The 13,881-nt window shown below is 44.5% G+C and overlaps 1 protein-coding gene across 3 annotated transcripts in view; it reads right to left on the reverse strand.

Moving 5' to 3' along the window:
* Positions 1-13,881, reverse strand: part of RNASET2 (ribonuclease T2) — a 172,011-nt gene that overhangs the window by 96,903 nt on the left and 61,227 nt on the right. For all 3 annotated transcript variants that reach the window (XM_083176384.1, XM_083176386.1, XM_083176385.1), the window contains one exon: positions 1,460-1,520. In XM_083176384.1, coding sequence (XP_083032510.1) covers positions 1,460-1,520 — 61 coding nt within the window. The remainder of the gene's footprint in view (positions 1-1,459; positions 1,521-13,881) is intronic.

Raw genomic sequence — 13,881 nt, forward strand, 5'->3', positions numbered from 1 at the left:
GAAAGACTCTTTTTTGTTGGGGCACTCTTTTGAAAAAAACAATATGTATGTTGGTTTATTGTGAGTTTAAACAATTGGGAAAATTGTGTTGGAAACAAAGCGAAAGGTCAGCTAAAAAAGGCCTCTTTTGTTCTAGGGCTAGTATAACAGTAGATAGAGGCTCAGAGAGTGCTCTGATTTAATGTATTAAAATTTAACTTTTAACTTTTAATCATGCAGTTTAAGATAAATACTAGACAGACAGAAAAACATGTAGGTCAAAGGTGTCAAACTCAAATTCATTGGGGGCCGCATCAGCAGTTTGGTCACCCTCAAAGGGCCGCTGTATGATAATAATGCAATGACACCACAGGCTGCTCCCGCTGTATAATAATAATGCAATGACACCACAGGCTGCTCCCGCTGTATAATAATAATGCAATGACAGCACAGGCTGCTCCCGCTGTATACTATAACAATAGTAATGCCATGACACAAATTATTATACAGGGGGAGCAGCCTGTGGTGTCATTGCATTATTATTATACAGAGGGAGCAGCCTGTGGTGTCATGGCATTACTTTTATATTATACAGGGGGAGCAGCCTGTGGGGTCATGGCATTACTTTTATATTATACAGGGGGAGCAGCCTGTGGTGTCATGGCATTATTATTATACAGGGGGAGCAGCCTGTGGTGTCATGGCATAATGCCACAGACTGCTCCCCCTGTACAATAATAATGACACCACAGGCTGCTCCCCCTGTATAATATAAAAGTAATGCCATGACACCACAGGCTGCTCCCCCTGTACAATAATAATGACACCACAGGCTCTGCAGACGCGTGGGTGGGAGGCGTCATCGTCATGACGTCCCCACCCAGCGTCTGCCACTGCTTTGATAAGAGGGAACAGGCTGCCGGGCCCTCCTCCACGTAGCCGTGGAGGCCGGCGGCCATGTTCCTGTGGCCGCAGACATCTTAAAAGACCACAGGAACATGGCCGCCGGCAGTGCAAAAAAAAACTCTCAAAAAAGAGAATAAAAAGGTGAAGGCTAGCAGCGGCTGCGCGGGCCACATGACGAGGTCTGTCGGGCCGGATTTGGCCCGCGGGCCTTGTGTTTGACACCCGTGTATTAGAATGTAGAGTTCATTATAATTATTCTGATTACCGAGTGCTTGGTAATGTGTATGCATTATAATTTTTATTTCTGTGTAACACTACAAGGATGATAGCACCTCTTCTTAGGTTTGTAATTAGGTAGTGCAGTCCGATTTCCCCCACAACCCACAGAAAAACAGTGACTGTGAAAAACTGGAATAATATAGGAAGAATAAATATTAATGTTTGGGGACAATTACCAGATACTGTACGAATGTACGAATGTTTAAAGGATAAGGTGTTGACATACAGTACGGTCATAGATTAGTTATCTTGCAATGAACATTTGCAAAATATTAAATTGGAAGGAGCAACTTACCTTACATACTGTAACTGGCCAATGATGAGTCAAAATAAGCTTCTTCCATTCTGCATGTTTTCTATAAAAATGGAGCTTCTATAAGTTTCAATTTATATACAATGGTTTTATTATAGCAAACAATAGGGGAGGAGAAGGGAAAAAATTGTCAGGAAACCAGAACTAAGGAGGTCATACAAAATGGAAAAGTCACCACTCGTAAACTGGGTACACACAAACAGATTTATCTGTCCAATCTGTCTGATGGGAACAAAAACTGGTAATGTATGGGAGCATAGAACAATCAACCATTTGTTCCCAAATTCTGGAAAATGGAATGAATTTAGTTAATTTGTCTGAATGACCATAAGAGGATTTTTGTAAGAACTTACTGTTCGATTCCCTTTCTCTAAATCCTTCCTGGTGACACCGTTCAACCATGGGATGTAGGAGGGTCCGCAGGAGCCAGGCACCTATACTAAAGCTTTGAGACAGGCAGGCTCCTCCCTTCTGAATCCCAGCATTCCTCAGTTCAGCTTCCAGAGCACACTAGGATACATTACTCAGTACAACGCCTGAACATATTAATATGCACAATCAAATAATTAAACCATTATAACATAACACATGAAACGGCATTACTTACGGAGCGTAAGGGAGGGATCGCTGTGTCACCAGGATGGATTCAGAGAAAGGGATTCGAACGGTAAGTTCTTACAAAAATCCCCTTTTCTCTTTCATCCATCCTGGTGACACAGCTCAACCATAGCATGTTCAAGAGCCGGTCATTTGGGATGGTATGCTCAAGCCAGCAGTTCTCATCTCTGCTCGCCCAAATGAAGCGTCCCCCGACACGAACTCATGGAACCTGTAGAATTTGGTGAAAGTGTGAACAGAAGACCAAGTGGCAGCCCTGCATACTTGCACCGCAGTAGCCACGTGATGCACAGCCCAAGAGGAAGCAACCAACCTGATGGTATGAGTATTAATATTGGAGGGCACTGTTCTGCCAACTTTAGTACAGGCAAAGGCAATAACCGATCTTAACCACCTAGAAATGGTCTGCTTAGAAGTTGGCCACCCTCTCTTATGTACATTCAGTACCAGTAACAATTCACTTTTCCGAAACTCCTTCATTCTGTCCACATAAACACGCAGTGCGCAAACAACAACCAATTTCTTTAGTGTGTCCCTATTCCTAACCTCCTCTGGAGGACAAAACACCGGGAGCACAAACTCCTGGTTTAAATGAAAACCAGGAGTTTGACCAAAATGTTGGAACTGTTCTCAAAAACATCCCTATCTCCATGAAAAAACAGAAACGGGGACTTGCAAGAAAAGGCTCCTAATTCAGACACACTGTTGGTATAGGGCTCAACCTGGTTTGTAGGTGCAATGTCCTGGGTTAGGTACGGCTGCTGGGATGTTTATTCTGGAAAGCTGGTCCGGTCACAAGGAGATTGCTGGGTCTGGGTTCCACTAGTGGGTGTCAGGGCTCCACCACACCGACGCGTTTCGCTCTTAGGGCTTTTGGTACTTGTGAGTTATCCGGGCGTCCGATTTTTTGATTGTATGCCTTAAGTTAAGGCATACAATCAGATGCGATGCGATGCGATATCGCATCGCATCGCATGCGACCATCGGATGCGATGACCCGATTTTTCCATAGGAATCAATGTTAAAATGATTCCTATGGAAAAAGGGGTCCTTTTCATACCCCTACTATCCAAGTGGGCATGGAGTTGGATATAAACCTGTGGCGAGCGTAGCGAGCCACCGAGCCCGAAGCGTGGCGAGCGAAGCGAGCCCCGCGAGGGGACGGTATTCCGTGTCCGCTCGCCACGCTTCGGGCTCGGTGGCTCGCTACGCTCGCCACAGGTTTATATCCAACTCCATGCCCACTTGGATAGTAGGGGTATGAAAAGGACCCTTTTTCCCATTGAATTCCATGTTAAAATGGACTCAGTACATTTTAACATTGATTCCTATGGAAAAATCGGGGCATCGCATCGCATCGCATCCGATGGTCGCATGCGATGCGATGCGATGTCCCGATCCGACCCGATTTAAAAATCGGACGCCCGGATAACTCACAAGTACCGGGCTTTTTCAAGGTGATGTCAATTGTACCTTGTACCAGCACTTATATACCCCAAGTATTAGGGGGAATTAATTGCACCTGTTGCATATAGGCTTCAATTAATCAGAAAATTCTGAAAACTAGGTATCGGCTTATATGTTCTAAAATCGGAGACAGAGCTATATATTGTATCTCTTAATCAAAACACGAGCGGTTTAAACCATTAAAAAACTTATTTTATTATTTTGGATGTTAAAAGTCCGTTTCCGGACTTCCGGTTTCATCACATCCGGTATCAGTGAGCCGCACGTGCGCTCCACTCAGACCAGCAATAGAGTAATGCTTACAGGCTTTGTATGCCCATAGTTAAGTTGGCGATTTCCGTACTTCCGGTTTCCGGGAGACGGCGTTTTTAAAGTAATCCCTATTTCACACTGTGTTCAGAGCGGGTGTTACGCTCTAAAACGTCCCTCTGATGGAACCTTTCTATAGGTTCCCTTTCTATAGTGCATACCTGGGAATTGTTTTGTTATGTTTAATTCTGAGTGGTGCGCATGTGCGGCTCAATTCATGGCTAGGGCACATAGTTCATGACATTTATATAACTACACAATATTGATGGTGATCAGACAATATATACATAAAAATAAATACAGATAAAAATAATAATAATAAATACAAATAGGTACAGAGAAATTGTGTTATATAAGTTTGTATAGGAAGAAACAACAAATATAACAAACACATATAATATGTGTCGGCAGGGAATTTTTTTCTATATACAAATGATGTTTATAGTGGGGGACTCAATCGACTGTAGGCTATAGAAAATTTAGCTAATTCTTTCACAGATTCAGGAAAAATGCATGATAACATGCTAACAATAAAAATAAAATAAAATAAAAACATTAATAATGTAAGGCTAGTATGTTATACTAAACACAGTTATTTTTGAGGGATTAGTTGGTACCTATAGGTTCCAATTGGACACTTATCTCTAGTACATATTGATCCCTTAGTAGTGGTATAGAAACATCCTAAACGAGCTATAGTTTATCGGTGGCTTTGAATTATTTTTTGGTATACATTATTCATTATGTTATTGGTACGGTAGATTAGGACTTGGAGATGGGTGGGGGGGGGGGGGAGGAGGGAGCGGGGAAGGGAGAGGAGCGGATGGATGAATTGTTTGGAAAAGGGAAAAGAAAGAATTGATGGTCCATAAAATGTGGGATTTCGGAAATGATTGAGGGAGATTTAATTGATGTTTATATCTATATGACCGTATTTAACTCAACGGCTTCATTTAGCCCTCCTGGATGTATAGAATCCATCTTATACATCCAGTACACCTCCTGTCTGCATAAGGTTTTATACCGGTCCCCGCCACGTGGGGTTCTCTTAATGTGTTCTAGCCCTATCAATTTTAGGCTCCTCGGATCTCCTGCGTGGTACTCGTGGAAATGTCTGGAGACACTGGGTGTCTGTAGGTGTTTCATTATGTTCCGTCTGTGTTCAAGAAAGCGAACCTTAATCTTTCTAGTTGTGCGTCCTATGTAATAGAGTTTGCATTCACAGCTCAGCATGTATATAGTATAACTGGTATTACAGTTTATGAAGCTGTTGATCTTGATATTGGTTCCCTCTCTGTCTTCTATGGAATGACAACCCCTCATTTGGATATGTTCGCATGTGATGCATCTATTGGCACCACACCTAAAGAAGCCTTTAGGTTGTCCCCCCAGCCACATATTGGGATCTTCGCCTCCAAGTGAGGGTGTGACGGTTTTAAGGAAGCTAGGGGCCAAGGAATTCTTAATGGTTCTATTCTTTTTGAACACAAACAGTGGTTTTGCTGGGATCACATCCACCAAGAGGTGGTCCTGTTTTAGTATCTTGTAAGTTCTCCCTATTATCTTCCTGATCTCATCCGAAAGGCTATTGTATGTAGATATGTAGGTGATCTGTTGGTTTTTGTTATTGGATTGTTTCTGTTTATTTTGTAACAGTGTATCTCTATCAAGGGATATTACTTCTCTTACTGATCTTTTCAGGGTATCCTCTCTGTGTAAATGATGCCACCATATCCTCTGCTTGTTTCTTAAAGGTGTCCCTATTTGAGCAGTTGCGGTACAGCCGCAATAGTTGCCCTTTGGGGATACCCTTTTTCCAAGGGGGATAATGAGCACTGTCGTAATGCAGGTAGGCATTCGTGCCAACCTCTTTTATGAAATTGGATGTGGTTATACTAGTCCCCTGTGCCTCCAGAGTCAGATCCAGGAAGGTAGTCCGTTCCCTATCCAAGTGATGTGTGAACTGTAAATTAAAAGTGTTAGAGTTGAGATGATCAACAAATGAAAGTGCCAAAGAGTGGTCCCCAGGGGACCACTCTTCGGCACTTTCATTTTTTGATCATCTCAACTCTAACACTTTTAATTTACAGTTCACACATCACAGGAAGATAATAGGGAGAACTTACAAGATACTAAAACAGGACCACCTCTTGGTGGATGTGATCCCAGCAAAACCACTGTTTGTGTTCAAAAAGAATAGAACCATTAAGAATTCCTTGGCCCCTAGCTTCCTTAAAACCGTCACACCCTCACTTTGAGGCGAAGATCCCAATATGTGGCTGGGGGGACAACCTAAAGGCTTCTTCAGGTGTGGTGCCAATAGATGCATCACATGCGAACATATCCAAATGAGGGGTTGTCATTCCATAGAAGACAGAGAGGGAACCGATATCAAGATCAACAGCTTCATAAACTGTAATACCAGTTATACTATATACATGCTGAGCTGTGAATGCAAACTCTATTACATAGGACGCACAACTAGAAAGATTAAGGTTCACTTTCTTGAACACAGACGGAACATAATGAAACACCTACAGACACCCAGTGTCTCCACACATTTCCACGAGTACCACGCAGGAGATCCGAGGAGCCTAAAATTGATAGGGCTAGAACACATTAAGAGAACCCACGTGGCGGGGACCGGTATAAAACCTTATGCAGACAGGAGGTGTACTGGATGTATAAGATGGATTCTATACATTTATATATTTGTATATTTGTATATAGAGGGCTAAATGAAGCCGTTGAGTTAAATACGGTCATATAGATATAAACATCAATTAAATCTCCCTCAATCATTTCCGAAATCCCACATTTTATGGACCATCAATTCTTTCTTTTCCCTTTTCCAAACAATTCATCCATCCGCTCCTCTCCCTTCCCCGCTCCCTCCTCCCCCCCGCCCCACCCATCTCCAAGTCCTAATCTACCGTACCAATAACATAATGAATAATGTATACCAAAAAATAATTCAAAGCCACCGATAAACTATAGCTCGTTTAGGATGTTTCTATACCACTACTAAGGGATCAATATGTACTAGAGATAAGTGTCCAATTGGAACCTATAGGTACCAACTAATCCCTCAAAAATAACTGTGTTTAGTATAACATACTAGCCTTACATTATTAATGTTTTTATTTTATTTTATTTTTATTGTTAGCATGTTATCATGCATTTTTCCTGAATCTGTGAAAGAATTAGCTATATTTTCTATAGCCTACAGTCGATTGAGTCCCCCACTATAAACATCATTTGTATATAGAAAAAAATTCCCTGCCGACACATATTATATGTGCTTGTTATATTTATTGTTTCTGCCTATTCAAACTTATATAACACAATTTCTCTGTACCTATTTGTATTTATTATTATTATTTTTATCTGTATTTATTTTTATGTATATATTGTCTGATCACCACAAATATTGTGTAGTTATATAAATGTCATGAACTATGTGCCCTAGCCATGAACTGAGCCGCACATGCGCACCACTCAGAATTAAACATAACAAAACAATTCCCAGGTATGCACTATAGAAAGGGAACCTATAGAAAGGTTCCATCAGAGGGACGTTTTAGAGCGTAACACCGGCTCTGAACACAGTGTGAAATAGGGATTACTTTAAAAACGCCGTCTCCCGGAAACCGGAAGTACGGAAATCGCCATCTTAACTATGGGCATACAAAGCCTGTAAGCATTACTCTATTGCTGGTCTGAGTGGAGCGCACGTGCAGCTCACTGATACCGGATGTGATGAAACCGGAAGTCTGGAAACGGACTTTTAACATCCAAAATAATAAAATACGTTTTTTTAATGGTTTAAACCGCCCGTGTTTTGATTAAGAGATAAGTACAATATATAGCTCTGTCTCCGATTTTAGAACATATAAGCCGATACCTAGTTTTCCGAACTTTCTGATTAATTGAAGCCTATATGAAACAGGTGCAATTCATTCCCCCTAATACTTGGGGTATATAAGTGCTGGTACAAGGTACACTTGACATCACCTTGAAAAAGCCCTAAGAGCGAAACGCATCGGTGTGGTGGAGCCCTGACACCCACTAGTGGAACCCAGACCCAGCAATCTCCTTGTGACTGGACCAGCTTCCCAGAATAAACATCCCAGCAGCCGTACCTAACCAGGACATTGCACCTACAAACCAGGTTGAGCCCTATACCAACAGGGGCTCCCTAGGCTGGAGAAATACAAACCAGGTTGAGCCCTATAACAACAGGGGCTCCCTAAGCTGGAGAATAACATCACTCCTATTGTCCAGTATCGGCAAACTTTATTGGGATATCACCAGGAAGCATCCATAGGAACGGACACTGAGACTCTAATCTCTGGAAAAATTGGGTGACTATCACGGCTCCACTTTCTATTATTCAGCCATCAGTACCAGTTTTTTCATACATTTATATATGTGATTTATTTTAATAAGTGTGTTTTTAATAAATTTATTTATACCTTTACCTGTTGCATATTAATAGGTAAAAGCGCGGTTTCATACCCCCCTTTCTTTCCATATTTTGTGTTTGGGCTTGACACCCTTACTTACGAAACCGCTGCTCTAGTAAAATTACCTATTTATAGGCGCCCTCACGGGACACTGTGCCCCACCCTCTTTTTTTTTCATAATTCAGACACACGTCTAGCCGAAGCAATAGCCAACAGGAACGTCAGTTTCCAGGTCAAAAACTTAAGGTCAGCCAACCTTAACAGTTCAAACAGTGCTTTCTGCTGCACTGCCAACACCAGTAATAGATTCCAAGGTGCCACTGGTTGTCTATAGGGAGGTTTAAGACGGGTAAACCACTGGAGGAATGTCTAAACCTCCGGCAACAAAGCCACTTTCTTTTGAAATAAAATAGACAAAGCTGACAACTGCACCTTTAAAGGATTGCAGACTTAACCCAAAGGAAAATCCATCCTGTAAAAATTCCAGAAGCCTAGAAACCTTAAATTTGGAGGTCTCTCACACCACCTAATGTACGTCTTCCAAACCGTATAATAATATGCAGCTGAAACCAGTTTCCGTGCACTAATCATAGTTCTGAAAACTGCCTCTGAGAAAGCTTTCTTCTTCAAAATGGAGGTTTCAAGAGCCAGGCCATCAAATTGAGCCGAGCTTGGTCCTGATGACGAAAAGGACCTTGTTTGAGAATGTCTGGTCGAAGTGGAAGACACCACAACACTGTTGACAAGCTCAGTATGTTTGAATACCAAGACCTCCTTGGCCAATCCGGAGCTATTACAATGGTCATTGCCCCTTGTGTCCTCACTCTCTTGAGGACCCGAGCCAACATGGGAAATGGTGGGAAGACATATGCGATGTTGAAGATCCACAGAACTGTCCACTGCCCACGCCATCGGATTCCTGGTTCTGGAACAGAACTTTGGCACCTGACAATTGTGTCTGGACACCATCAGGTCCACCTATGGGAGCCCCCAAAGAGAAACAATTTCCTGGAACACCTCTGGATGTAAAGCCCATTCTCCTTCCAGCAGATCTGCTCTGCTGAGAAAATCTGCTTCCACATTCCGAATCTCCGGAATGAATACAGCCGATAGAGCCAGAATATTTGCTTCTGCCCACCAGAAAATCCGAGAGACTTCCTGCTTCACCATCCTACTGCGCGTGCCCCCTGGTGATTCAGATAAGCCACAGCCGTGGCATTGTCTGACTGAATTCAAATGGGAGACACTTCAAAAACTCTTCCAGACCGCCCGCAGCTCCAGTATATTGATCGGCAAGGATGACTCCACACTGGACCATAGACCCTGCAACTTCAGGTTCAGGGTTACTGCTCCCCAGCCCCTGAGACTGGCATCGGTTGTGACCACCAACCAGTCCCATGACTGAAGGGAGCGTCCCAACTGAAAGAATTCCAGATCCATCCATCCACCACAGTAACGATTCCAGAGTCAGAAGAACGGTTTCTTGTTTTATGGACTTCGTATTCCCCGACCAACTGGAAAGTATGTTCCATTGGAAAGGTCTTGAGGGGAACCTTGCATACTGAATGGTCTTGAAAGTCGCTACCATCTTGCCCAGCAGTTTTAAGCACTGCCATACTGAAGGACCGGGCGACTGAAGAATGGCCAACATTAACAGACGAATGTCTCTGGCCTTCATCTCTGGAAGGAAAACACGATGAAGGTGTGTATCCAGAATAACTCCCAAAAACTGTAGCTTCTGAGTGGCACACAGCTGGGACTTTGGTAGATTTAATATCCACCCATGGCTCTGCAAGAAATGATTTGCAGCCGCTAGGTTTTCTTGCAACTTTTCTGCTGACTCTGCCTTGAACAAAAGATCATCCAAGTATAGGATAATCACAATTCCCTTGAGTCTGAGAGCCGCCGCCAAGACTGACATTATCTTCGTGAACACCCTCGGTGCTGTAGCCAGCCCAAACGGGAAACCATGAAATTGCAGATGGAGTTCGCCTATCGCGAAATGCAGCAAAGAGTGATGTTCTTTGCAAATAGGCACGTGTAAATAGGCATCTTGAATGTCCACGGATGCTAGGAATTCTCCTGGCTCCAAGCTCAAGAGAACCGTCCTCAGAGATTACATCCCGAAGTGGTCCACCCACAGGTGAAGGTTCAGGATAGGCCTGAAAGAGCCGTCTGGTTTGGGGACCAAGAAAAGAATGGAGTAAAATCCCTTCTTTCTTTCCTCCCGCGGTACCGGGATCACCACACCCTTTTCTAGACTTCACCGCCCGCAAAAGGGCATTTCCCAAGCGTACCTCCCTTGGTAAAGGTGTAGGAAGAAATCTCTTTGGAGGAATTCCCCTGAGACTGATCCTGTATCCTTGAGAAAAAACACTGAGAACCCATGGATCCTGGGCTGAGAGAGCACAAACGTCCTGGTATAGTAGTAGGCAACCCCCCACTCTGTTCTCCGAATGGGTAACCTCCATCCCGTCATGAGGAGGGCTTCTCCTCCCATTTGGCAACCTGCTTTCTTGCGAAGGTACCAAAACGGGACTTGGTAGCCTTTCCTTTCCCCAAAGGAAATCTTCCTCTACCAGACTGCCCTCTGGTGGAAGCACCCCCCTAAACGAGGGACGAAAGGACGAGCGAAAGGATGCAAACCTAGATGCTCCCTGTTTTGCAGCCGTTGTGGGAAGAAAAGTGCTCTCCCCCCCCCCTGTGGCCTGTTTGATAAGGGATGCTAGTTCAGAGCCAAAAAGCAATTCCCCTTTAAAAGCCAGTGCTTCAAGAGACTTCTTGGACTCGTTATCAACTTCCCAAGCCTTAAGCCTGGGGTAGCCAACCCTAGTCCTCGAGAGCTACCAACAGTGCATGTTTTGCAGGTCTCCTCACAGAATCACAAGTAAGCTAATTAGCTCCACCTGTGGATCTTTTAAAATGTGTCAGTGATTAATGAGTGCAGCTGTGTAGCAGTTAGGTTGTCTGGAAAATGTGAACTGTTGGTAGCTCTCGAGGGCTAGGGTTGGCTACCACTGCCTTAAGACATAAGGCCCTCCTGGTCGTCACTGAAATGGCCGACACTTTAGATGCCATCTTAACTCCCTCTTCTCCAGGCACACAGGTGTACTCGGCCGCAGCCTTTCACTTTTCAGCCAAGGCAAATGCTTCAGAACCAGGCTGAAGCAATGAACCAAGGGTATTCGCCCAAACCATCATGGCCTTAGAGACCCAGGCTAAATGCAAAAATGGGCCTCAAGGTAAAACCAACTCCTTCAAAAACTGCTTTCAAACAATCCTCAAATTTTTTATCCACAGGGTCCTTGAAGGCAGCACCCCCTTGCACTGGCAAAGCTGTAGTCTTAGACAGCCTGGCCACGGGGCATCCACAAGTGGAATCTTTCCCACAATTTAACATGCTCCTCCAGCATGGGATATAAGCTCACCTTTTGGGCATAAGGAGCCTTTTATCAGGTGTTTTCCACGCTCCCCCCAGCAGTTCTTGCATGCCTTCATCTGAAGGAAAGGTAACTGCGTCTCTGCGCTGTTTCTTAAACACCCTTGCTGGGGTGTCTTATCCACATCAGATAGATTTAATACCTGTTTAACAGCCATCTTCAATACCTGGAACAGAGGATTCAGTCTCTTCCCTCTGGTCCCAAAACATCTCTTCAACACACTCTCCTTCTTCAGAGTCTACATTAAGAAGGGGTGGTGTGGATAAAGGGTGCCTGGGTAAAACCTTTTGATCCTTAGCAAACTGTTCCATAAAGGTATTCATTTTGTGTACACTCTGAGCAGTGTCCTGCATAGCCTGTAACAATGCAGGGTCCCCCTGAGATAGAGGAATAGAGCCAACAGAAGGCTGTGGGGATGAAAATAGCCTAGGAGATCTAACCAACTCATCCCTGTCTATTTAGAGTCCGTATCAAGGCAGACACAGACCTTCCCAGACCAGCTGCCCACGCAGGCTCAGGTTGCTCAGCCCACTGGGCACAGATTCACATGCAGGGCACAAAGCCCCATGGTCCATCTGTTCAGCAAATAATTTGTTACTTATGTAATATCTGGGCTCCCGTTTTTCTTATGAAACCGCGTCCGCTCGCCACACTATATAAAATCAACTCCATGCGTAGTTGGATAGTAGGGGTATGAAAAAATGGGGTGCATTTAACATGGGAGCCCAGATAATACATAAGTACCGTTAATTTTACCCCACAAAACTTGCAGTTAATTAACAAGGCAGCCGCTCCCTCCCCAAGCACAGCAGTATTACACCTTTCTGTCATGATAAAGGCTCACAGTGCAATAAGTCAGGCATTTGTACAATGCAATACACCAGTGTACTTAGCTGTCTGCTGTAGTAGACCCTCAGTGGTCACCAGAGGAAGCCCTGCCTTCCAGTGTCTCTCCTCCAATGGGGACTACTTGGAAGCTGTGCTGAGCTCCTGTATCAGGCTTCAACATCAATGGAGTTCAGCCTGTAAACCCTTCCAAGATGGCAGCCGCCATTGCGGGGGTGTCCGTCGCCCATGATCCCACTCTAAGCAGGGAGCCGGCTAAGGAGTCTCCCAGGGCCCAGGAAACCTCTCTGTGAGGAGGTTAAAGCGCTATGCTGCGAGACCAGACAGTGGCAGGTATTCAATGCTGTTTGCGAGTGGTGACAGGGAGCAGGTCTTCCTGCTTGCTGTCACCACTCACCCTGACAGCATTCAACACACCCTCCGCATACGCCAATTCCCCATCGCTCCGTTTTTTGAGCTAGGGAGAATTGGCGGATGCGGCTCCAGAAGCAGCGAGACTCGCGGCTAAAAACTGCGAGTTTTCTGCAGTAGCCGCGGGTCTCGCTGTTTGAATAGAGCGAGCGGCCGGCGCAGGGGTTAAACAGCGAGGATCGCTGGTTTTCTGCAATCCTCGCTGTTTAACCCCCTCGCCGGCCGCTCGCTGCAGCATTGAATACCCCCCAGTGTCTCTCAGCACACAAGGAGCTGACAGGATGCGCTTCTGTCAGCACCTGCTGCGCTGTCAGTGTGAGGAAACTTCCCCTGGAAGCCTCACACTGCATTCCTGCACTAAGTAGGTGAAATAATAATTAAAAACAAACCCCCAGCTACCCTAAAACATGGCTGCTTCAGTAGCCCTTCAGCATAGCACCCACTCTGGTGGGCACCTAAAATGAACTGAGGAATGCTGGCATGTAGAAGGGAGGAGCCTGTCTTTCTCAAAGCTTTATCATAGATGCCTGGCTTCAGCGGACCCTCCTACATCCCATGGTTGAGCTGTGTCACCAGGATGGATGAAAGAGAAATTCTGTTTACCAGGGTTTTGGGAGCAAATGTTCAATTATCATATGCTTTCATACATTACCAGATTTCTGTTTCTACCAGGGGCATGGGTCATAGGGTCGACACTATGAAGGTCAACTGTCATTAGATCGATCATTAAAGGTCGGCAGACTTAGGTCAAGACATAAAATAGGTCGACATGGCTTAGGTCAACAGGGTCGCATTGGGTCAACATGAATTTTTCAGGTTTTTTGTCCCGAATTTTGCCATAAGTTGA

The sequence above is a fragment of the Crinia signifera genome, chromosome 3 (genome assembly GCF_055691185.1).
Source record: "Crinia signifera chromosome 3, ASM5569118v1, whole genome shotgun sequence".
Lineage (NCBI taxonomy): Eukaryota > Metazoa > Chordata > Amphibia > Anura > Myobatrachidae > Crinia > Crinia signifera.